Source organism: Daucus carota, chromosome 1, assembly GCF_001625215.2.
Source record: "Daucus carota subsp. sativus chromosome 1, DH1 v3.0, whole genome shotgun sequence".
NCBI classification, from domain to species: domain Eukaryota; kingdom Viridiplantae; phylum Streptophyta; class Magnoliopsida; order Apiales; family Apiaceae; genus Daucus; species Daucus carota.
In genome coordinates this window covers 5,040,864-5,062,766 of record NC_030381.2, presented here as the reverse complement: position 1 = coordinate 5,062,766, position 21,903 = coordinate 5,040,864, and the positions used below count along the sequence as shown (strand labels likewise).

Sequence of the window (21,903 nt, the reverse complement as noted above, 5' to 3'; positions counted from 1 at the left end):
CATGCCATGAAATTCTAGAAAAACTAATCAATAATATCATGGCTATGTTTCATGGGCCAGAGAGCAATGCCTGGGCCAGAACTGGGGATGTTTTGAAGCCCAAATACCCAGAAAATGAGCACCCGTCTGAATGGAATCGGGTCGGGTCACCACTGACCCGGGTCATGGATCCGGGTAAGGCAGATTGTTCAATGTTCTTTCAGCCAAGCTGTATATTGAATCTTGTTAGGCCACCTGGGAGTGTGGGCCCAGTTTGGATTATAGTAAATTAGTGATGATTATAACAACGTTGGTAAAGTAAATAAGCTATCCTGAAGCTGAGTACATGGAGAGAAGTTCATCAGATGAAACACTAACTTTAATAAGTGAGTTTTCTTCCATGAAAAGCTCAATTTAGTACATAAAATGACCAAAAAATTAAAAAAAAAAATCCTTTGTTTTCCTTAATAAAGACTCTCCCTAGTCCCTGCCTTGCTGTTTGATTCTGTTAATAATTTACACGCACATATGCTTACTTGTGAATGCAGCATTCTTGAGACCTTAAAGATGCCAGTTTATCGCGACATTTTTAACAAGTGTTCGATTTCTTTAGAATACGAAAACTTCCTAAAAATGTCCCAAAATCAAAATATGATTGGCAATCAGTTATCGAACTTTTTATCAGTATATTCTTCTGTGTGTTAGTTCTTTACTTGTGATAAAATTTGGCCTGAGCCTGAAATGATACATAAGGCGATACAGTTATGTCTTAGTTTTATGATGTTACTGAGTGTGAAACACATGTATTTTGATTACTTTTCACTTTTATTTATACTTTACTTCAGACATTCATATAATCTTGATTCTCTTTTAACATCTAGCTAGTGTATATATTTGGACTCAGATTTATTTTAGGAAGCATGCATAACAGCTAACTGCAGGTACTTATAAGCTAGATAATTTACACCGTGCTGGCTGCATTCCAGATGGGAGAGGAAAACTCCAGAGCAGGTGGTGACAGGCCTCCCTGGCAGCAACGCAGCAAAATTTACAAAAGTTTAGCAGATCAAGACTCGAAGACTGTTGATTTTCTTTGTAAATGCTGGAACTCTAAACCTGCAGAACCACTAGATGGTCGAGGCGACACACTTCTTCATTTGCTGGTAATCTGCCAAAATGTGAAGGCTTTAGAGGAACTGATGAAGGTGAGGGATAGTGATGGTACCGAAGAGCATCTCACCCAAGAGCATCTTAAGAAACAAAACCTTAGAGGTGAAACAGCGCTGCATGAAGCCGCGAGGCATGATGATGTATGTATTGTTGATTTGCTGTTAAGGAAAGAAGCGGAGTTGATTTCAAAGATCGGCTGTTCAGTTCCTATGTGCAATTGTAAAAAATGTGTTGAAGCCATGTCGGCAAAGAAAAATAATTTGATTTCTGTCCCGAATGAATTAGGAGAGACAGCGCTTTACCTAGCGGCTTCTTCTGGAAAATGGAAAATTTTCGAGAAGATTCTGAAATATAGCAATGATTGTATGACACGGAGAAAAGATGGCTGCACTGTTCTTCATGCTGCTATCATGGGAGAACACTATAGTGAGTCTAACTTTATTTATTTCTTATACTTTTCAAAATCCTGGAATTTTCTCCTAAATAAGAGACAACTTAAGCTTTTTCTGATATATAATATTTCTAATTGCTTGTTCTTTTTTCTTATAGGACAATTGCAATAATAGCACTGTAGTCTATATTTTTATTTTTTTTGCTAAATCACTGTAGTCTATATTGGTTATCTTTTATCCGTACTTTGTTAATTTTATTTATTTTGTGATCCCAGTCTCGGATTTACCATCTTTACTTGCTGATTTGATGACTTTGGTTTCAAAATGCAGGCACGGCTGCAAAAATATTGAAATTGAAGCCTGAGCTTGCTTACATATGTAACAAAGTCGGGGATACCGCTTTGAATCTTCTGGCTTCGTCACCATCTTCATTTCGGAGCAACTCTAATTATACAACCGCAACTATGGGCAAGACATCGTTCATCCCCTTACAGAGTTTAAGAGTTCTATTCTACAACTGTAAGTGTGCATCATCCCCTTTGAAAATATATAGAAAAATTTGGGCACCTAAAAATAAGCTAATTAATTTTGTTATATACGGAGCTCCTTTTTTGATTCATGCTGTGTTGTCAAGCAGGTATACCACACATCTATACCATTGACTCGGTGAAAAAAGGTGACGAGGAGGATCCGGATAGTAGGTGGGAAACCTACATCAAAAAAGAAGAAAGATATCAAGTTGTCGACCTATTTTTGGGTAGAGTTCATTTTCCTTCTTCACTTGAGATTCGTACAATATTAAGATTGAATATTGTCGTAAGAAAAAATAAAGGACTGAACTGTTCTGAAAAAAATAGGATGTTCTTCTCTTGAAAAGGTGTCCATAGTGACAGGTCATTACCATCTCCAAGTAGATTTATGTAAATCATTATGAATTGCTGTGTCAGTTTTATAACTTGGAGAGCCTCACTGAAAAGGTGAGATAGTTTTTTGTCTTAGCAAAAAAGAAAAAGAAAAGAAAGTGATGTTTGATACTTGAACTGCAAATGTAATTAATCACCCTTTACTCGAATATGATATATTTCTTTGCACAACTGATTAGCAAGATAGAGGATGTCTATATTTTTTTTCCCAGGATTGCCTTGGATTCAACCAATTGATGATACGAAGCAGCAGAATTTGGTTGCAGTAGCACTTGTAAGGCAACTGCTGGAGAAAGAGGAAGATTGGAGTCGCTACACATATTCTGCACATAAATACCATGATCAATCTGAAACGTCAGATAAAGCAAAATTGAACCCTCTTATACAAGCCATTGAAATGGGCATACCTGAATTAGTCGAGGAAATCCTCCGTTATTTTCCTGATGCTGCCAACTCAATTGATATAGATGGAAGGAATGTTTTCCATTATGCAGCTGAGCATAGAAGTGGTGACATATATGAGATGCTGAAAAAATATGCGATTAACAAGGACAGAATGTTGTTAGACGTTGATAATAAAGGAAACACAATATTGCATCATGCAACAAAAACCAAGCCTGCCACTAATTTTTCTCTCGGAGTAGCTAACTTGATGGCTTGGGATATCTTTTGGTTTCAGGTAAATACTTGGACTGTATGAAACTTAAACTGCATATGTGTCTTCTAGGTTTATATATACTGCGGTCAAATTAATTCATATGTGGGCAGCTGGGATTACTATGTACAATTAGAGTGTGCCTAGATAATACACCTAATAGAATGTGTGGTCAATTTGGGGTTTCAATCGTACCGGTTCTGATAATGTGTATATGCATTTCACCCATTAGCCTGATATGCATTTTTAAGATGCCGATCCCCAGAGGTACTGAGTCAAGTTTCTGAATTGTAGTGTTTTTCTTACCTAATTTCATGAAAACGTGTTAAAATTTGCCAATGCGCAACCTAGAAATGGGCAGGTACACAAGATATAAAAAGATAATAGCAAAGTGCTACGATTTAAATTCTGCTGCTTATAACCTGCACAAATGTGTGCATAAGACCCAACATTCAAACCACTGAATTTTCTCTATGAATGAATAATCTACTGAAATTTTTACACATGTCAGACAATTACCCTTTTAAAACCTTGAAATTGGTTTTCTGGTACTTGTATTCAGATGCTCAGATATGCTTTGAGGAGTTTTTTCACTAATTTGTAATTAGTTGACTGATTCAAACTCCCAATCGCCTTATCAAAATATCTTCATGAAACTTTTTCAGACTTATAAATATACTTACCAAGGGTTCTTTTTCATTTACATGATTTAAACAGCGTATAAGACATGACTGTTCTCCACATCTATTGCATATTCGGAACAATGATGGGAACACTGCAGAAGACTTGTTGCTGAAAGACTACAAAAATAAACGTCAAGCAGCTGAGAAAGCAGTGAAAGAAATGAATCAAGGCTTAATGGTTGTGGCAGCATTGATTGCCACTGTGAGTTTCGCAGCTGTTTTCACTCTTCCTGGAGGATTTGATCAAAATAAAGGCAACCCCCTGTTTTTTAACAGAGAAGGTCATCATCATGATTTAAATCTGTTTCTAAGTTATGTTGGCCTTACTTTTTTTGCTTCTTTGATTGCCCTGGGAACTCTTCTGTCAACTCAGTTGTCGCGATTTCATTTGGAAGATATGTACTTTGCACTGCCACTGAAGTACTCGATTGCTATTTCATGTCTCTTCCTCTCCTCGTGCTCTATATTCACCACATTTCTCCAGGCCTTAGTACTTGAGCAGTACATGCCTCCTTATTACTTCACATCCCTTATCATTGGATGTACCATCATGGGCCTAGTTTATGTGGATTCCATATACGATGTCTTAACTTACATAGTGGAGGTTCTACGGCATTCAAGGACATACAGGAGCAATGAACAGTTATAGTTTACGTGTCTCGTATATGCTTTTTTTTCCTGAAAGCGCTTCTCTACTTCCAGATCTAAGCACTTGTGGCTTTCTCATTTCCTATTGTTTTTAACTTGATTGAATATGTATTTATGATTTTATATATGCACAAAATTTTCATTATTTTTCATGTCAACAATTAATCCATTCCCGTTCAGCATTGTAATTATATGACAGTGATTTGTATGTGGCTAGTTTCTTTTGGCATCTTTATTTCCTCTAAACACACACATCTAGCTAGATTTGAAAAATTCTAGTACTAGTCACTTGCAAAAATTTGAGTACTCAGAGCTCTCATGTCTCAGCTGAGCATTAAACACTCAACCTCTTATTTTAGCTAGTAATTATTAGTCATGTCATCGCAGCTGAGGATTTGAAAGCAGAGAAATAGATTTCCACAGCGAAGCATATGTCCCCTTTTGAATATTTTAGTTATGAATGCAGTTTAACCCCTAAGCTAGAAGGAAAAAGTCAGATTTCAGATGATATAATGAAACTTATGTGGTCTCTGTTTATGTCTGGTATCATGTTATCTAGGCAGAAGAACACATGTATGGCCACGAGGAATTAAAATGCAGATCAACTCCGAAACTAGAACGAAGAAGTCACAGGTATGGCCATGAGGAGTTCATAGAGTCTGTCATGAATTCTAGTATTAATATTCATGTTCAATTCTAGATATGATGCAGAATCTGATTGCTGAGTCTCTCCTGTCCTCTTTGGTCGGGCATAGCGGCCATTTTGTTAGTTTTTGCTCCGATTTTTTAATTATCAAGTCAAAGAAATTTATCTGATATATATCAAACTCTATGTTGTTATTCGCTTTCTCACATGAAAATCAAGAAAAAAACCTTTGTTTTCCTTAGGAAAGACTCCAATTATATGCTTACTTGTAGATGCAGCATTCTTGAGAACTTTCTTCTGTGATTTAGTTCTTTACTTGTAACATAAACTATTCACTGCTATCGAACTTTGACAGTACAAGTGCATATTGGCCTGAGCTGAAATGATACATTTTGAGGGTGTTGATAATATTCTGTGTGAAACACATGTACTTTGATTCCTTTTCACTTTAATTTATACTTTACTTCAGATATTCATATAATCTTGATTCTCTTTCGTTAACTTCTAGGTGTATATTTAGCCGCGGTTTATTTCCAGAAGCATGCACAATATTGAAGTTCAGAAACTTGTAAGAGGAGAATCTAGGCGAACGAGCTAGCTGCATTCTAGATGGCAGAGGAAAACTCAAGAGCACATGACGACAGGCCTCTCTGGCAGCAACGTAGCAAAATTTACAAAATGTTAACAAATAAAGACCCGGAGATTATTCGGCAAAAAAAAAAAGAGGAGATTATTGGTTTTCTTTGTGAATGCTGGAAATGTAAACCTGCAGAACCGCTAGATGGTCGAGGCAACACGCTTCTTCATTTGCTAGTTATCTGCAATTATGTGGAGGCTTTAGAGAGACTGTTGGATGAAAGTGATATTAGCCAAGAGCAGCTCAAGAAACAAAATCTTAGAGGTGAAACAGCCCTGCACGAAGCCGCGAGGCATGATAATGATGGTATTGTTGATTTGCTGTTACAAAAAGAACATGTGTTCATCTCAAAGATTGGCTGTACAGTTCCCCTGTGCAATTGCAAAAAATGTGTTGAAGCAGTGTCCGCGAAGAAAAATAATTTAGTTTCTGTCCGCAATGAATTAGGAGAGACGGCGCTCTACCTGGCGGCTGCTTCTGGAAAATGGAAAGTTTTCCAGAAGATTCTGGAATGTAACGGTGATGATTGTATGACACAGAGCAACGATGGCTGCACTGTTCTTCATGCCGCTATTATGGGAGAATACTACCGTGAGTCCTACTTTAATTAAATTTTATTATGTTTTTCAGAATTCTGTATTTATAACTTAAGGGACAACTTAAGCTTATTCTGATAATAACTTTTCTTGTCATCTTTTCCTTTTTAGTTTCATAAACCATAGCACTGTAAAAAACCGCTTATAGCTTGTTGCAGGGAGCGATTGTCAAGGACTCGGACCATATTATATAATGTCCTTGTTTGACATTATACATTCTAGTTTCTCCCTCAATTTTGTTTAGCTTTTTATCCCTGGTTTTCAATTATCTTATGTGTCTTGGATTTTACTGTCTCTATTTGCTGGTTTGATGACTTTGGTTTTAAAACGCAGGCACGGCTACAAATATATTGCAATTGAAAAAACATGGTCTTGCTACAAAATGTAACAAAAATGGGGAGACACCTTTGAATCTGCTGGCCTCTTCACCATCTTCATTTCGGAGCAACTCTTACTATACAACAGCAACTATGGGCAAGGCATCGTTCATTCCTCTACAAAGTTTAAGAGTTCTATTCTACACGTACTGTAAGTGTGCATTATCCCTTTCGAAAACAACTAGATAAATTTGGGGCCCTTAAAAATCTACTGTAGATTTTACAAAATAGTGACTGGATTTTCAAGATAGTGTTAATTTGGCTGGTAGTGGCCCCGTCAACTCCCATTAACGAGATGTTGTTAAGTATTAATGAGTAAATTTTAAAATGTTAAGGCTAAAATTTTTTGATTTTCATATAATATTGGCTGATTTATCAACGAACATTTTGTGAAATATTTTAAATTTTAACCACCGTTTAAAACTTACTCTTTAATTTTTAATACTTAACGGCGTACTGTTTATAGTAGTTGACGGCTGCCACTTTTTTAGTAAGTGGAGGAAAAGACGGGCCAAATATTGCTATTTTGAGAAATAAGCCAACATTTGTGGAAGTCTGAAAACTTTAGCCGCCACCTGAAATTTACTCAAACTCTATTTAATTGTGTTAGAAGGCTGGTTGTCTGTGCTCACAAGTTGCCTATTTTAGATATTTGATTCCCACACATTCTACATATATCATGGGATTTCTACTTTGATTTCTGTTATGTTGTCAAGCAGTTATACCACTCAAGTATACTATCAATTCGATGAGAGAAGGCGATGAGGAGGATCAAAGTAGCGGATGGAAAACCTACATCAAAGATAAAGAAAGAAATCGACTTTTCAACGAATTTTTGAGTAAAGTCTATACTCCTTCTCTTGAGTTTTATACAATATCAGGAATGTATTGTTCAAAATTGACATAAAAGAGAAAGAAAGAACTGGTCTAAAACAACCTAGATGTTCTTCTCTCACAATGTTGTTGGTTTTGTATGTAATTCGCGTACTGAAAAGGAGGGATAGCTTGTCTTAGCAAAAATAAAAAATAATAGAAATAACTAATAAGAGTGACAGTCTAATACTGGAATCAATTACCCTCTACTCGAATATGGCTATTTTTTTTTACACAACTGATTAATAGAGGATTTATTATTTTCCCTAGAATGGCCCTGGATTCAACCAATAGATGATACGAAGCAAAAGAATATGATTGCAGTAGCACTTGCAAGGCAACTTCTGGAGGAAGAGGAAGATTGGAGTCGTTACACATATTCTGCAGATAAAAACCATGATCAATCCAAAACATCAGATAAGGCAAATTATAACCCTCTTATACAAGCCATTGAAATGGGCATTCCTGAATTAGTCGTGGAAATCCTGCGTTATTTTCCTGATGCTGCCAACTCTATTAGTAAGGATGGAAGGAACGTCTTCCATTATGCAGCCGAGCATAGGGGTGGTGACATTTACGAGATGCTGAAGAAATCTGCCATTAACAAGGACAGAATGCTGTTGGATGTTGATAATGAAGGAAACACTATATTACATCATGCAACGAAGACCAAGCCTGCCACAAATTTTTCTTTAGGAGTCGCTAACCTGATGGCCTGGGATATCTTTTGGTTTCAGGTAAAATTTCATCTCTAGATAATTAAACTGCATGAATTGATTTTCATGATTTTCTTATAAATTGATTTTTCTTGATTTGAACAGCGAATAAGACATGACTGTCCTCCACATCTATTGCATACTAAAAACAATGATGGGAACACAGCAGAGGACTTATCGCTGAAAGACTACAAAAATAAACGACAAGCAGCTGAGAAAGCGGTGAAAGAAATGAATCAAGGTCTAATGGTGGTGGCAGCATTGATTGCCACTGTAAGTTTCACAGCTGTTTTCACAGCTCCCGGAGGATTTGATCAAAGTGAAGGTGAAACTCAAGGCACTCCCCTGCTCTTAAAAGGAAAAGACCATCATCACGATCTAGTTCTATTTCTAAGTTACGTTGGCCTTACTTTTTTCGCTTCTTTGATTGCCTTGGGAACTCTTCTGTCAACTCAGTTGTCGCGATTTCATTTGGATGATCTGTACTTTGCACTGCCACTAAAGTACTCGATTGCTATTTCGTGTCTCTTCCTCTCCTCGTGCTCTATATTCACCACTTTTCTCCAGGCCTTAGTACTTGAGGATTACATGCCTCCGTATTACTTCACATCCCTCATCATTGGCTGCGTCATCATGGGCCTAGTTTACGTCGATTCCATATACGATGTCTTAACTTATATAGTCGAGGTTCTGCGACATTCAAGGACATACAGGAGCCAAGAACGGTCATAAGATGTTGGCTGCATATGTCATCAAAGCAATATATTTGTTTGGGAAGCTGCTATTGTATTTTATTCTTATATGTCATCCCAGCACATTATTTTCCTGAGAGCACTTCTCTGAGATTAGATTTACGCTCTAAGCACTTGACTTGCTCCGTCGTGTTTTATTGTTCAAGTGTAGAGTATAAAATTGGTGCCCGAACTTTATCTAATTTTTCATTTTGGTGATTGAAATTTCATAATTACAATAATTACAATAAGGTGACCATATATTGTTCTAATTCATCAGAAAATTGGTTAAGGGGCAAATTTTTAGCCCTTATTCTTTAAAACATAAAAATAATATTTGGCCATCTATTTATAAATGTGAAATTCTGACACTAAAGTTCAAAAACGAATAAAATTACAAAGGTCTCGCGTTCCTTTTTATCAGCAATTAAGATATTCTCGGATGAAAGATATCTCATGATCTTCGTTCATCAGCACTTAAGATATTCTCGGATGCTTCTATATATTAAGATATTCTCGGATGAACACAGAGGCGGATCTAGACCCATAATCTTAGGGGGGCACCAAGCAAATTTTCAGGAAAACACCTATATATTTTCAAAATTTGGGGGGGCACTTCTATAATTTTGTAAAATTTAGAATGGTGAAAAAATGTAAAAAAAAATTTTAGGGGGGGCACGTGTCCCCCCGTGCCTCTTCCTAGATCCGCCCCTGGATGAACATGATCTTCGTTCATCAGCACTTAAAATATTCTCGGATGCTTCTATATATGTATAGTACAACTTAACTCACAAGCAATGATATACAAAGCATATATTATACTTGAACCTCAGAATTTAAAACTTGTTTACACAAGGCCACAAGCCTATATAGTTTATTTAATATATCCTCCTTTTTCTCTGGAACAACCGATTATTGGAACGAAAAAGGAAGCGGGAATCGTATGTTGAGCAAATTATGTCAACCAAGAGGGGAAACTTTATAAGAAAAGACATGATTGGTATGCAAGCAAATACTCCAAGGAGAATAGGGAGTAAGGTCGCTCCATCCTCGAAAGATAAGAATAAGGTAGTGCAAAAGGCTATGATCATGGCTGCTATAGAGAGAAATAGTGTTGTGATTGCAAGCATCAGCATGAGAGGTAAGGAGTGCAAGAAGTCCTTTTCTTGGTATCGCGATGTGAGGATGGATAGGAGCATTAAGATTGAGGTTGAAGAGGCAAACATACCGATGCCCTCGGATATGGCAAATACTTTGAAGAATGGCTCGTCTAACAGAACTGGAACTCCAACACTGGTATCAACGCCTCCTGGTACAGTAAAAGCTGCTGTGAATACTACTGTGGCGATGAGTGTGGCGACTACCAGACATGAACTGGAAGTACTTTTCATCCATTTTTCACCGTCCTTCATAAGGCCTTTGTGCGTTTCCTTGAATATGTCGTGGGGAGTTTGAGCGTCCTTGTTTTTCATAACTCTGTAGGATGGTCCAACTATACTCTGCACCTCCTGTCATTGGTAGATGCATTAAAAATAGGGAAATTTGCAAAAATACTCGTTTTCAGGTCGAAGTTGCAAATGAGGTTGATTTTCAGGTTACTGGAGTTGCAAACGAGGTTGCACCGTATTTTTGATGAAAAAATTGCAACTTGGGTATTTTTGAAAATAGCCCAAAATATTAGTGGAAGAAATCTTTGTTTGATTAGGAAAAATAACGATTAAGCTTAATGCCACGGATTAAGAGAACAGGGGCAACCGGCAACCACCAGGCTACAATGCCAGGGATTGCTTCTGAGATTTATCAACATACATTATTCTTATTTTTAACACTGCAGGGTTCTAATGATAAAAATATTACCATGTACCAGAGTAGATCTCGTTGCATTTGAAGTGCTGCGCCTGAAACTTTGTTGAGCTTCTCTTGAGGTGCTAATGTTGCTGCTAAATGCAACATATTGTTACCGTCAATCTTGTCTTTGCGAGTCGCCAGCAGGCTCCCAATGGAACCAATTTCGTGAATAAGGTTGAAAATCTTTTGATGACGATGTGAAATTGCAATATGAAAGATGCTTTGATTGCGGTAGTTTTCTTGCCATATCAAATCAGGATAGTAGTCTATAAGTGCAATCACAAATTCAGTATTTCCAACTTCTGCAGCTTCAAATAATAGCGTAGGAACATCTTCAACTAAGCTTGATATTTCACAGTCTTCATTAAGAAGAATATGATCCAAGATGAAGTATACAAGTTTGTGGGCATAGACTTGTTGTGACTGTTCCTCATTTTCCTCCTTCACGCGTAGGTCTAATTATAACATAGAAATTGAACGTAAATGTCATATTCATCCAAGAAACAAGTTAAAGTAATTTTATCATCTTTACAATAAACTTACATGATGATTTAATGATTCTTCTCCATAATCCTTCTTGGTGTACACCATTAAATGATGAAGACAGACGAGCAAGAACGTGCAGCGCTGTTAAGCCATTGCCGTCCTTGGCAGCAGCAAGAGTCGAGTCATTGTGGACCATTCTGAATGCTGCATCTGATTTTAAGAAAACAAAACAAGATTTTTGATAGATACTATACCAATATTGGAGCTTCTCAATGGAGGGCCAAATGAAAATGAAATTGTGGTACTCACCGTACAAGCCACTAGCGATACAGGTTGTGAGTAGGGTGGCCTTTTCATCTATACTCCAGTTAACCACTGTGGATAAAGGGTGAAGATACTTGACCATTTCCTTTTGTCCTAATGAAGCAGCCATATCAATTGGTTTCACCCCTTGAGGACCATGCAAATTGGGAAGCCTACTATTTTTCGCAATCATGAGTTCTGCAATTCTTACATTTCCATCGACAGCTGCAAAACAAAGGGCAGTATTACCCTGTCCATTCTGAATCTCCATGTCTTGTGCATCCATCTTTTCTACTATTTTTTTCACGAAATTAACGTCTTTGGATAAAGCAGCAATGTGAAGCGCAGTTTCCTTTCCTTCGGATATATAATCCCTCAGGACACTTGGGTATTTATCAATGACTTCCTCAGCAGCAGTCCAGTCATTCTTCAGTATGGCTCTGTACAAAGGTTGGTACTGATACAGGTATTTCTGTCTCTCCTCACTTAGGTAAGCTTCGATACAGATATATTCAAAAGAAAAAAATACGATTAAACAAAGTAATTAAGAAAACTTCTGGATATTACTTGCATGAGGAAAATGAAGATGTGAGAGTACACATACTCGAACCTAAATCAGGAAATGTGGTTATAGATTCCACGTCAACCACATCTGCCATTGCACTAGGCTGACCAAATCGAAGCAGCTGACATAATATAGTCATTACAAAGATTGTTACAGAGTTATCAAAAACAATTTGTACTGGTCGGTACTAATTTGTTTGAATATAATATGATCCTGATAAGCCCTGCTCCCTACACCTTGAGATTTTGAAAGAATTAGTCACTTAACATGGCATCAGAATTCAGACTTACGGGAGACTCGGGATCGACTCCTCACTTAACATAATTAACCATATTACCACAACATGCATGTTTATGAGATTATTAACTTGTAATTTGTAAAACCTTAATATATGCATGGAAGTGAGTTGAGCTACAGGAGTGAACACATTGGTGTGCCAAAAACGATCAAAATTTGAAAAGGTTGCGGTATCTGACCCGAAACGCATCAGATGTCATGTCAAATGATATATACACAATTAAGTTCATAGTACCTGCAGGCGAAAAGGTTCGGGATACCTGGTATATATCTGCAAGTCCTCGCTCAAAATGAATGGTGCAAAGAGTAATAAGACGTGCAGATGCTATTATACAATTTTCAGATGTTCTTCGCTTCTGGTATTAATACTCCCTCCGTCCCATGTTGTCTTATTTTTGATGACCCGAATGGGTTGGTTGTTTAGTAAGACAAAAAAGGAAAGTGTTACACTGATCAAAGTTAGCAGTGTGCTTTAATAAATTGCATGGAATTTCTTTAGTCATGTCATGTCCTTTTCACTTGGGATCTCAGTGTTCTTGCTTTGCAGATTCCAAAGCTTCAATGTAGCTGGTAATATGATTTGCACAGCACCTTCTTTTATCGACGATGGCCACAGTGCTTTAGTTAAACATACATAATTACAAAGTATCCAGAACTGGAATTTGTTCCTGTCATAGAAAATTATTGTTATTAAACATAATTTTTGATGATTAAACACACTCACTAATCTGCTCTTTGACAATGATGAATTTTTTAGATGTTACTCTCTACCCAAAGAGTACCGAAGAAAATGAATAATTCTAGTGCTTTCACGAGCACTAAGCAGCAAATCTCCTTTCTTTTGGAAAGCTGGTGGTCGTGTGTGAATACTCTCAAGACAGGGGATTCGACATTGTTGTTTACTCTAATCCACTTGAGATTGATAGAACCTAAAATGGATGACCTCGTCATTAGGATTTTTTTGCAGTTAATTAGGTGTAATGTCCGTCTCCTTTTGTTTCTAAGGCGGGCTTTTTTCAATTCTCCCGAATAGAAGTGCTTTAATTATAAACATTTTTTTTCAACACCGAAGGCTCAAAATATCTGTCATGTTTAAATCCTTTTCCTTCCTGATTTATGTGACCAGAAAGCTTTAATTCTTGGGAGATAAGACTCTATATTCATACTCCTCCTTTATAAAGGAAGGATCGAATATGTACTTTGCTTTGCTCGGAGACCCTTTCACTTGTTCATAAATAGTAGTAACAGGGAGCCAGGGAACGGTTCTTGACCCCATTTTCGACTGTCCAGGGCCATCTGTGATTTTCATTATCACTTCAGAGGAACATTACCCTTTTTTAAGGAATGTTATTACTGTATGCTTTATATGTCAGACCGGCAGGGCTGAACTGTCATCCTAGGATATAGATTTGGCTGACCATCGAAAATTAATAGATATTTTTCTGATTTTTTTCAGTTACGAATCAGTAAAATTTTACTTTTAAGCAAATACTAACATACAAAAATTAACGGCCTATTGTTTTAGCCTTGATTGTTTTGAAATTCTAGTTCCGCCGTTGTATATCATGCTTGGCACATTGTATACAAAAAAGCTTGTCTTCGTAAAAAATAACCTTACAGTTTCTTATTATTGACCACTAGATCTCTGTTCTTAGTAAATACCCTTCTTCTGGATCTGATATATATATCTGATGACTAAGAATTCGGGGATACTTATAATCTAGCAGAAAACATTTACCTACTTTTTTCTATGACCATAACAAACCAGCATACGAAAACATTTACCTACTTTTTCCTATGGCCATAACAAACCAGCATACTAAACCACTTAAGCACTCTATTCCGGAAGCTCAAATTAAACCCGAAAGGGGTATTTGCTTGCCATACAGTGCGAATAAAATGATAAACATATGATCAGAACCATATTGCTAAAGAAAACTACAATGATCTCACAACAAGAAAAGACCTAGAACCAGGTTATAGGTGGTATTTTTCAGGTTCACCAAATGATCTAGAACGTTAACATATTAGGTGATTTATTATTTAATACATTTAGTACATCTGATACATTCGTGTTGGCAGTTCAAGTTATGTAGATATCATACTGGCACAATTACAGCACCAAAGCAAGTAAGGCCGGTCTTCCAACTGGTACCCTCCCGTCCATTGAAAGAAAACCGGATAAATTTGTTGGTTCCTGAGCCAGTAAATTCACCGACCTTAAGCCCTATCAGTTCTTTCTTCGGCTGCTGCTTCAAATCCACCTTGTTCTCTTGGGTGTTTCCACTGGGACAAGTAAGCTTAAGAGTCACAGGACGGGTGATGGAATGATTCTCTTCGAGCTTAACAATGAAATAAACTCCATATGTCACTCCCTTAGCCAGGTTCTGGTCCCTGTATTTTCCATCGATCTGCAGCCAGCATACTTCAATTAGTTCAGCAATCTCAAGATCCTCGCTGCTGCATTTGCACACACAATTATGTGATTAATATGATGAATCAGACGATTAATACTAACTTTTTCCTAAAAATTACATGCATAACTAGTAAAAATCCAGTATATCTTATTATATAAACATCAGATTAAAGGCTTTTAAACCTGATTTTCATTTACCTTATCGGGTTGCTGATCCGTTCCCACTTCCAGTAACGACCATCTGAACCCCAAACTATTGACAGATTTCTTGCACTCAGAACCGCTGAACGTAACTGGACAATTTAATTAACAGAGATACTTGAAAGAAAATATGTGTAATCTTGAGTTCGAACTCATTTATTATTCAGGAAAAGCTTATGACAGAACAATATTTATCACTATATTTATCTATTAAACTTTATATTAATAAAACTTGACAACGGCTCGTTCAAATTTCAACATGTTTACCAAATATCCGACTTGGCTAGGCTCGAATTACAACCCTACCTATCTCAATGTTCACCTATAAATTATAAATTAATATGTGATACAGATACAGAATAAGGACATTCGAGAAAATTAATTCACCTCATTTTGGTGCATTATGCCTTTAGCCCATAACTGTATGCCATCTCCGTTCAGTTGAGCCATCTTGATTCCGAGTGCAAAACAACTTCTTAGTGTTACCTGTACCCGTCCTTGTTCTCCTGTAGAGTGTCTTTGCAGATGCTCCTTGCAAAAGCTGTATTTATAAAAGCACCTTATAATTAGAGGGTGCCCCTTAATACTTGGTTTAATTTTCTTTCATTTTAATTAAACAGTAAGGCTTGAATAGGATTTTTGCAGATATTGATGCCAATTGTGCGGTACTGGCCTGACTAGAATCTTATACCTTTCTTTCTGGAGCAAAAGCTCTCAGATGCAAAAATGAAATTGCTGAAGCATCTGGCCGAAAAGCCTAATTAGCTACGATCAATGAAAATCTGAAAAATCTACTACCAATGTGAATTAATATAGATTCTATCTGTTGCGACATAGCTTAGATATCACAGAGCATTCTTCCAGTCTACTGCTAGCCACTAATTTCAATTTCAACACAATGTGCCACATAAATTTGACATTATGGTTATTTTTGACGTGTTTGAAACAACTTATTAGTTTACAATGATGACCTTACAAATATTCAACTAGTAAATTCCAAGATGCTGGAATCCTGTTCAAATTTAGGCATGTCATCTATATGCAAATTCACCCAAGCTTCAATTCCTTCTCCAGATTTGTCGCTAAGAAGGCAAACACTATTTCGTAAGGGAACGTTAACACTACTGACCCAAACGGGCTTTCCCCAGCCAAAATCAGCTTCATAAAATGGAAACTTGCACCAGTCGGTGAAGAAACAAACACAAGAAATTCCAGGATCTGTATGACTTTTTAACGACTCATTGAAGCCTTGAGCTATAAATTCCCCTCCATCACCTCCTGATAATAACATTTTACATGTGTCCACGTCTTTCTTCACAGAACGTGTAAGCAGATCGACAAGACCTCCAAATTCCACCCCTTCATCGCCTGCCACAGACCGAGCAGGGGATACCAAGTAGAGGTTTCCACATTGATGCTTTGGAATGGGGGGATCGGTTCTTTCTCTCATATTCACTGCTTGAATAACCAAAAATCCCCTAGGCTTTTCACGGTTAGCAACATGTATATCAATAATAGCTTTCCCTATTAATCCACATACAGACTGTACCCTTGTTGGTAATCCCTCATCTGACTCGTCTAGCATGGCCTTTTCACGGATTTTTGAAATTGCACTATTACTAAACAAAAACTTCTTTGTAACAATTCCATGATCTGCAATATTTTCTTTAGCCCGGGGCAATCCAAGAGCAAGGCCAGACATTTTTTGTCCAGGAAACAACGAGGCTGAGTTCCAATTAGGCGACACTGGAACTGGAACACAACGTTCATCATCGCCCCCCAAGAGTATCTTTGCATCAACAGCCCATTCCATAACAAGTGTGCTGGTGGTTGCAATGTCAGCAATCCGGTGTGAGCTCAACACCCCAATGGCACATCCTCCACAACTAAAAGTACTCACTTGCACCGCGAGCACTGGATCACTAATTTCACCACCTGCACCTATTGGACGCGAAACTAGAGAATTAAGCAGCTCAGCCTTCAAATTCCTCCCCTGGCAAATTATGTCGTCGAGTCCAACGTCAACTCTGGCTTCCACAAATTCAGCACCTTGATCACTACAATCAACCATGTAGCTTTCTTTCATGTACCTTCCAGCAAATGGATAGAACCTGGTTAAGACCTTCGATAACGAGGTTTTCAAGTGCATGCATCTTGAGATACCACCGTGAAGGCCAGCAGGGTAATATAAGATGATGGGAACATTCATTACAGGGGAGAGCTCATCTACCATGGAGATACTGTAATGCCGGAAGCTCGGTGGAGTAGGAGTAGATGGTTTTATAAGCTCTGTGGAAAGGATTTCAACTTTCATCTTGCTCAGTAATCGAGTTCTGTAATCTAGCTTCAGCAAGCGCTACATTTATAGTTCTTAACCTGCTGAAGCTAAATTACGAATTCCACAATCTGCACTAGTCAAAATCTTCTAGTACAGTCGGGTATTAACAAGAAATCATATTGGACCAATTTATATATAGTTAAAATACAGCTACTCTTAACAAATAAGGAGAGACAAGGAGAAATCCCTTCAAATGATAATAAACTATTTATTGTATTATGTATCGATAGTCAAAATATATGTGCTCAAACTATATTTATCCTACTGATAACTATGTTCATATAATCCAAATTTATGGGCTCACCAAAAAATTGCTATATTTCCAGGATTGGATTTCATATTCGAAATTAATAATATTGAATTTAAAAATAGAGCAGTGTAATTAGTAGATATAATATTTATTTTTATTGTATATGTATCATAATAATATGGTAGTATTTAGAAAAATCTAGATCAAAGTATCATAATAATATGGTAGTATTTAGAAAAATCTAGATCAAAGAACATCAGAAACAACTCTTTATCAACATGATATGATAGGGAAGTTTATATAAATTTCAATGTATTTTGACTGGACTCTTAAAATTATTATTTTTAAAATTTTTTAATCAAAAACTTTTTATCGTTAAAATAATAATTTTAAGAACCCGTCAAAACATATTAAAATGGGCACAAAGAACCAAACATCAGTCCAATAAAAAAGAGGGAGTATTCTATATTAACAGGGGAGAGAAGCCATGATCTAAGTACTTGCTCTGAATTTAAGTATCTGATAGACTCAAAAATCAACCTTATAAGTAGCCAAAGGACCGTAGGGTCTGAGGCCGTCTCCCCTAGGAACCCAGCCTACCCTGCGATCCCTATCACGTCTGCTTAGCCTACGACGAAGACACGTGCCTTCCATCCGTAGCAACACCTGCCCCCTAATCCCTGTTGACTCACCTGCCTGCCTGTATAGTAGTTTCAAACAGTCACTTGCTCTATAAGTAGTAGAGTCACCCAGATGGCACAAGGGGAAGAAAAGCAGGAATGACTCAGTGAAAAGAAGATATAAAAGGAAAAACCCTAATCTTCATCTCAGGGGGACACAAAAATACACACAGATACATAGACACAAAAATTGCTCTCCCATTCTAGAGAGAGAAAGGGACAGAAACCAAGTCCATCAAATGGCGCCGCCGCCGGGGATCGAGAAAAAAGAGAAACCCGTGAAATTCACCGCCATACCACAACGACTAGGAAGAAAACTCTAAACGAAGAAAGGTGAGCGAAGAATCGAGCACCTGTATAGCATCACTCCCGTATAGCACCTTCACCACCTTCACCATCTCAGTCTTCTCACCACTCGTATAGCATCACTCCCTCATCATCTCACTTCCCGAATTTCGATCGCTTCGACCAATATGAAACTCAACAACGACATCTACAAGAGCAGGTGGATAATTTGGCCTCCTAGATGACCACCTTCATCGGCTAAACCGCTTTTTCTCTAGGTCTCGAGTCTCAGCAAACTCCCACCACTACCCATATAGCAACCGCAGTCCCCGACATGGACGAAAAGCAAGGTCAAGGTCCTCCGACCACTGAAGAGTGCTTTCAAATTCAGCAATCCATTAGATTCGGCTTCTCCGCCACTAACAATTGCTCTAAATACGAAGCCCTTCTAGCCGGCCTCCGCATAGCTCACGATCTCAAGGCTGATTGCATACAGGTATACAGCGACTTTCAGTTAGTATACAAATAACACATCTGTATGTAAATTTTTTCTATCACCCCATATATCTCACATTTTCCTTAAGCGTTATCTAACACAGAATGAAACAAGGCCATCATACGTAGCCCTACAATAGCTACGGCCCAACTGCGAAGAGCCCCCTTACAACTTAGGGCTTATTCGCCAAATGGCCAACATAAGTAGCCCTACAATAGCTACGGCCCAACTGCGAAGAGCCCCCTTACAACTCAGGGCTTATTCGCCAAATGGCCAACATAAGTAGCCCTACAATAGCTACGGCCCAACTGCGAAGAGCCCCCTTACAACTCAGGGCTTATTCGCCAAATGGCCAACATAAGTAGCCCTACAATAGCTACGGCCCAACTGCGAAGAGCCCCCTTACAACTCAGGGCTTATTCGCCAAATGGCCAACATAAGTAGCCCTACAATAGCTACGGCCCAACTGCGATAAGCCCCCTTACACACAGGGCTTATTCGCCAAATGACCAACATAAGTAGCCCTACAATAGCTACGGCCCTACAATAGCTACAATTCTACATCTAAGAGCCACCTTATGCGTGAGGCCAACATAAGTAGCCCTACAATAGCTACGGCCCAACAGCGAGAAGCCCTCTTACACATAAAGCTCATTCGCCAAAAGGCCTACGTATATAGCCCTAAAACAGCTACGGTCCTACAATAGCTACAACTCTACACGCTCGCTATGGATACTCTACCACAAGGCCATCATACATAGCCCGACAATCGCTAGGGCCCAACAACAGAGAGCCTACATACATCGCACATTCGCTCGCTATGGCTACTCTACCACAAGGCCATCATACGTAGCCCTACAATCGCTACGGCCCAACAACAGACAGCCTACATACATATGAAAAACATAAAATCCATACCGAACATCCTGAATCACGATAATAGGCTGCCTAAATAACAACAAAGGGAACACCATTGCGCGTTTACGACCCAAAAATAGAATATTATACCCATCACATGGAAGGAACACACAAAAATTTCAAACAGACCCCGTCCCCAACACTTGGCATATCTCCAACCTTGGCCACTTCTACCAATGAAGACGCCTCCCTGCCCCCGAAGTATGTATTAGGTGATTATCAGCTTTCTATATACCTAACACCTCTGCTTGTAAAATATCCATCACTTAATCTACGTTTTCTGCCGCATTGAGCAACTCACCCATATATGCCACTCCACTTTCGCTACAGCCATAGGATTCACTGCAACCCACACAACCTTACGGGTTTCAACAAAGAGCAACATACATAGCCCTACCCTTGCTATGGCTCCTTTGAAAAAAAATAAAAAATAAATCCAACCTGAGCAGTCTACAATAGCTACGGCCCGTTATAATAAACACTCTATTCCAACTTCAGGGGTAACCTAAAAGATTACTTCCTCCATCGAGGGCACTATGAATGATAATCCCACCAGTACAACATAAGCTCAATAAAATCAACATAATCAGTTTAAATATAAAAACATCCTGATAAAACGATTGCACAAACCATCTGGGACAAAGTCATAAAACCCACACAATCTTACAGATTTAACCAAACGGCCAACATATGTAGCCCACCTTCGCTACGGCCCTAAGGTTCACCGCAACCCAGAAAACCCTACGACTATAACCCAACGGCCAATCACTACGGCCCTCAGGCTCACCACAGCCCACGGGCTTTACCCATATACCTAACACTCTATTCCAACTTCAGGAGTAACCTAAAAGATTACTCCACCCCTGTTGGCGGTACACATACCCTGCCTACGATTCTTACAAAGGCTTACACGCCTACGATCCTTACAAAAATTTACCACGATTCTTACAAAAGCTTACACACCTACAATTCTTACAAAGGCTTACACGCCTACGATCCTTACAAAAATTTACCACGATTCTTACAAAAGGCTTACACACCTACAATTCTTACAAAGGCTTACACGCCTACGATCCTTACAAAAATCTACCACGATTCATACAAAGGTTTACACGCCTATGATGCTTACAAAAAAATTTTTGCCACGGTTCTCACCAACAAACACGAAAAAGAATAGCACAAACTCCACTAAAATTCCCCCAAACTCTTACTCACTCAGTGTAGTTCGAAAAGTGGATAGTAATCACGAGATGCCTGCAACCGATGTAGATATCAAAACAAAGACAAAGTCGGCTCCAAGCTCAAGCCCTGTACACCTAGCTATAAAAGCACATATCTTCCGAATAGAATTCGGCCCTAACTGCCCCAAAGCTAACCTCATATTAACAAACAGTGTATGAATGAACCTATGTAAAGGCAACTGTAAGCCTGCCCCAAAGTATTCCAAGGGAATCCCAACCCACATATCATTTCACCCACTTCCGGCAACCTCACCTCATAAGCCTCGGGTATCTGAAAAGCTGCTTTTATCACTAGGAAATAAGTTGGATCAAAATTGCACGACATGATTATATGTTCCAGCTCTCCCAATTCCTCGCTCAAAAAGTCATCTGCAACTACATCCAACTGAGGCTCATAATAACAAGCCACTCCATATAACTTAAATACTCTTTCACTACTCTTCGTCTCCGAACTATCCCCGTCTGAACCCTCCCCTACACTACTGGACGCAGACAACGACTACTTCTCTGAATCAGTAGCACCAGCTTCAACGTCTTCCCCAACTTCCCTCCT

The 21,903-nt window shown here is 38.3% G+C and overlaps 5 protein-coding genes across 7 annotated transcripts; 2 read left to right on the top strand and 3 right to left on the bottom strand.

Annotated features, from left to right (window-relative positions):
- The first annotated feature begins 6 nt into the window (after positions 1-6).
- Positions 7-4,595, top strand: LOC108204241 (uncharacterized). 2 transcript variants are annotated; one of them, XM_017373585.2, is made up of 6 exons: positions 7-174; positions 966-1,575; positions 1,872-2,060; positions 2,179-2,298; positions 2,677-3,143; positions 3,837-4,595. In XM_017373585.2, the coding sequence occupies exons 2-6, from the start codon at positions 966-968 to the stop codon at positions 4,449-4,451; spliced, it is 2,001 nt and encodes a 666-aa protein (XP_017229074.1). In that variant the 5' UTR covers positions 7-174; the 3' UTR covers positions 4,452-4,595. The 2 variants fall into 2 exon arrangements, with proteins under 2 accessions (XP_017229074.1, XP_017229073.1); XM_017373584.2 differs by lacking the exon at positions 7-174 and having other exon boundaries at positions 584-1,575.
- A 1,007-nt stretch (positions 4,596-5,602) lies between these two features.
- Positions 5,603-9,245, top strand: LOC108214515 (uncharacterized). Its single transcript, XM_017386538.2, has 5 exons — positions 5,603-6,324; positions 6,663-6,857; positions 7,426-7,545; positions 7,850-8,316; positions 8,401-9,245. Exons 1-5 carry the CDS (start codon positions 5,706-5,708, stop codon positions 9,025-9,027), a joined length of 2,028 nt encoding a protein of 675 aa, XP_017242027.1. The 5' UTR covers positions 5,603-5,705; the 3' UTR covers positions 9,028-9,245.
- A 318-nt stretch (positions 9,246-9,563) lies between these two features.
- Positions 9,564-12,899, bottom strand: LOC108197418 (ankyrin repeat-containing protein At5g02620). Its single transcript, XM_017365058.2, has 6 exons — positions 12,786-12,899; positions 12,268-12,349; positions 11,670-12,158; positions 11,418-11,570; positions 10,884-11,329; positions 9,564-10,534 (listed from the first exon to the last, which is right to left on the bottom strand). The coding sequence occupies exons 2-6, from the start codon at positions 12,320-12,322 to the stop codon at positions 9,905-9,907; spliced, it is 1,773 nt and encodes a 590-aa protein (XP_017220547.1). The 5' UTR covers positions 12,323-12,349; positions 12,786-12,899; the 3' UTR covers positions 9,564-9,904.
- Positions 12,900-14,375: 1,476 nt separating this feature from the next.
- LOC108197480 (protein PHLOEM PROTEIN 2-LIKE A1-like) lies at positions 14,376-15,756 on the bottom strand. 2 transcript variants are annotated; one of them, XM_064087857.1, is made up of 3 exons: positions 15,530-15,756; positions 15,140-15,234; positions 14,376-14,982 (listed from the first exon to the last, which is right to left on the bottom strand). In XM_064087857.1, the coding sequence occupies exons 1-3, from the start codon at positions 15,590-15,592 to the stop codon at positions 14,625-14,627; spliced, it is 516 nt and encodes a 171-aa protein (XP_063943927.1). In that variant the 5' UTR covers positions 15,593-15,756; the 3' UTR covers positions 14,376-14,624. The 2 variants fall into 2 exon arrangements, with proteins under 2 accessions (XP_063943927.1, XP_017220607.1); XM_017365118.2 differs by having other exon boundaries at positions 14,380-14,985; positions 15,530-15,753.
- A 368-nt stretch (positions 15,757-16,124) lies between these two features.
- On the bottom strand, positions 16,125-17,456 carry LOC108199443 (pelargonidin 3-O-(6-caffeoylglucoside) 5-O-(6-O-malonylglucoside) 4'''-malonyltransferase). The gene has a single exon (XM_017367254.2). It carries the CDS (start codon positions 17,454-17,456, stop codon positions 16,125-16,127), a length of 1,332 nt encoding a protein of 443 aa, XP_017222743.1.
- Between the last annotated feature and the right edge of the window lie 4,447 nt (positions 17,457-21,903).

What these genes read in the sequence shown, in the direction of transcription:
- LOC108204241 (XM_017373585.2), top strand. Translation starts at nt 966, where the DNA reads ATGGGAGAGGAAAACTCCAGAGCAGGTGGTGACAGGCCTCCCTGGCAG. An exon ending in TATCATGGGAGAACACTATA is followed by an intron (nt 1,576 to 1,871) that starts GTGAGTCTAACT and finishes TTCAAAATGCAG; the next exon opens with GCACGGCTGCAAAAATATTG. An exon ending in AAGAGTTCTATTCTACAACT is followed by an intron (nt 2,061 to 2,178) that starts GTAAGTGTGCAT and finishes GTTGTCAAGCAG; the next exon opens with GTATACCACACATCTATACC.
- LOC108214515 (XM_017386538.2), top strand. Translation starts at nt 5,706, where the DNA reads ATGGCAGAGGAAAACTCAAGAGCACATGACGACAGGCCTCTCTGGCAG. An exon ending in ACTTTTCAACGAATTTTTGA is followed by an intron (nt 7,546 to 7,849) that starts GTAAAGTCTATA and finishes TATTTTCCCTAG; the next exon opens with AATGGCCCTGGATTCAACCA. An exon ending in GGGATATCTTTTGGTTTCAG is followed by an intron (nt 8,317 to 8,400) that starts GTAAAATTTCAT and finishes TGATTTGAACAG; the next exon opens with CGAATAAGACATGACTGTCC.
- LOC108197418 (XM_017365058.2), bottom strand. Translation starts at nt 12,322, where the DNA reads ATGGCAGATGTGGTTGACGTGGAATCTATAACCACATTTCCTGATTTA. An exon ending in TATCGCTAGTGGCTTGTACG is followed by an intron (nt 11,571 to 11,669) that starts GTGAGTACCACA and finishes TCTTAAAATCAG; the next exon opens with ATGCAGCATTCAGAATGGTC. An exon ending in GAGATCTACTCTGGTACATG is followed by an intron (nt 10,535 to 10,883) that starts GTAATATTTTTA and finishes TACCAATGACAG; the next exon opens with GAGGTGCAGAGTATAGTTGG.
- LOC108197480 (XM_017365118.2), bottom strand. Translation starts at nt 15,592, where the DNA reads ATGGCTCAACTGAACGGAGATGGCATACAGTTATGGGCTAAAGGCATA. An exon ending in GCATAATGCACCAAAATGAG is followed by an intron (nt 15,235 to 15,529) that starts GTGAATTAATTT and finishes TAAATTGTCCAG; the next exon opens with TTACGTTCAGCGGTTCTGAG. An exon ending in CGGATCAGCAACCCGATAAG is followed by an intron (nt 14,986 to 15,139) that starts GTAAATGAAAAT and finishes GTGCAAATGCAG; the next exon opens with CAGCGAGGATCTTGAGATTG.
- LOC108199443 (XM_017367254.2), bottom strand. Translation starts at nt 17,456, where the DNA reads ATGAAAGTTGAAATCCTTTCCACAGAGCTTATAAAACCATCTACTCCT.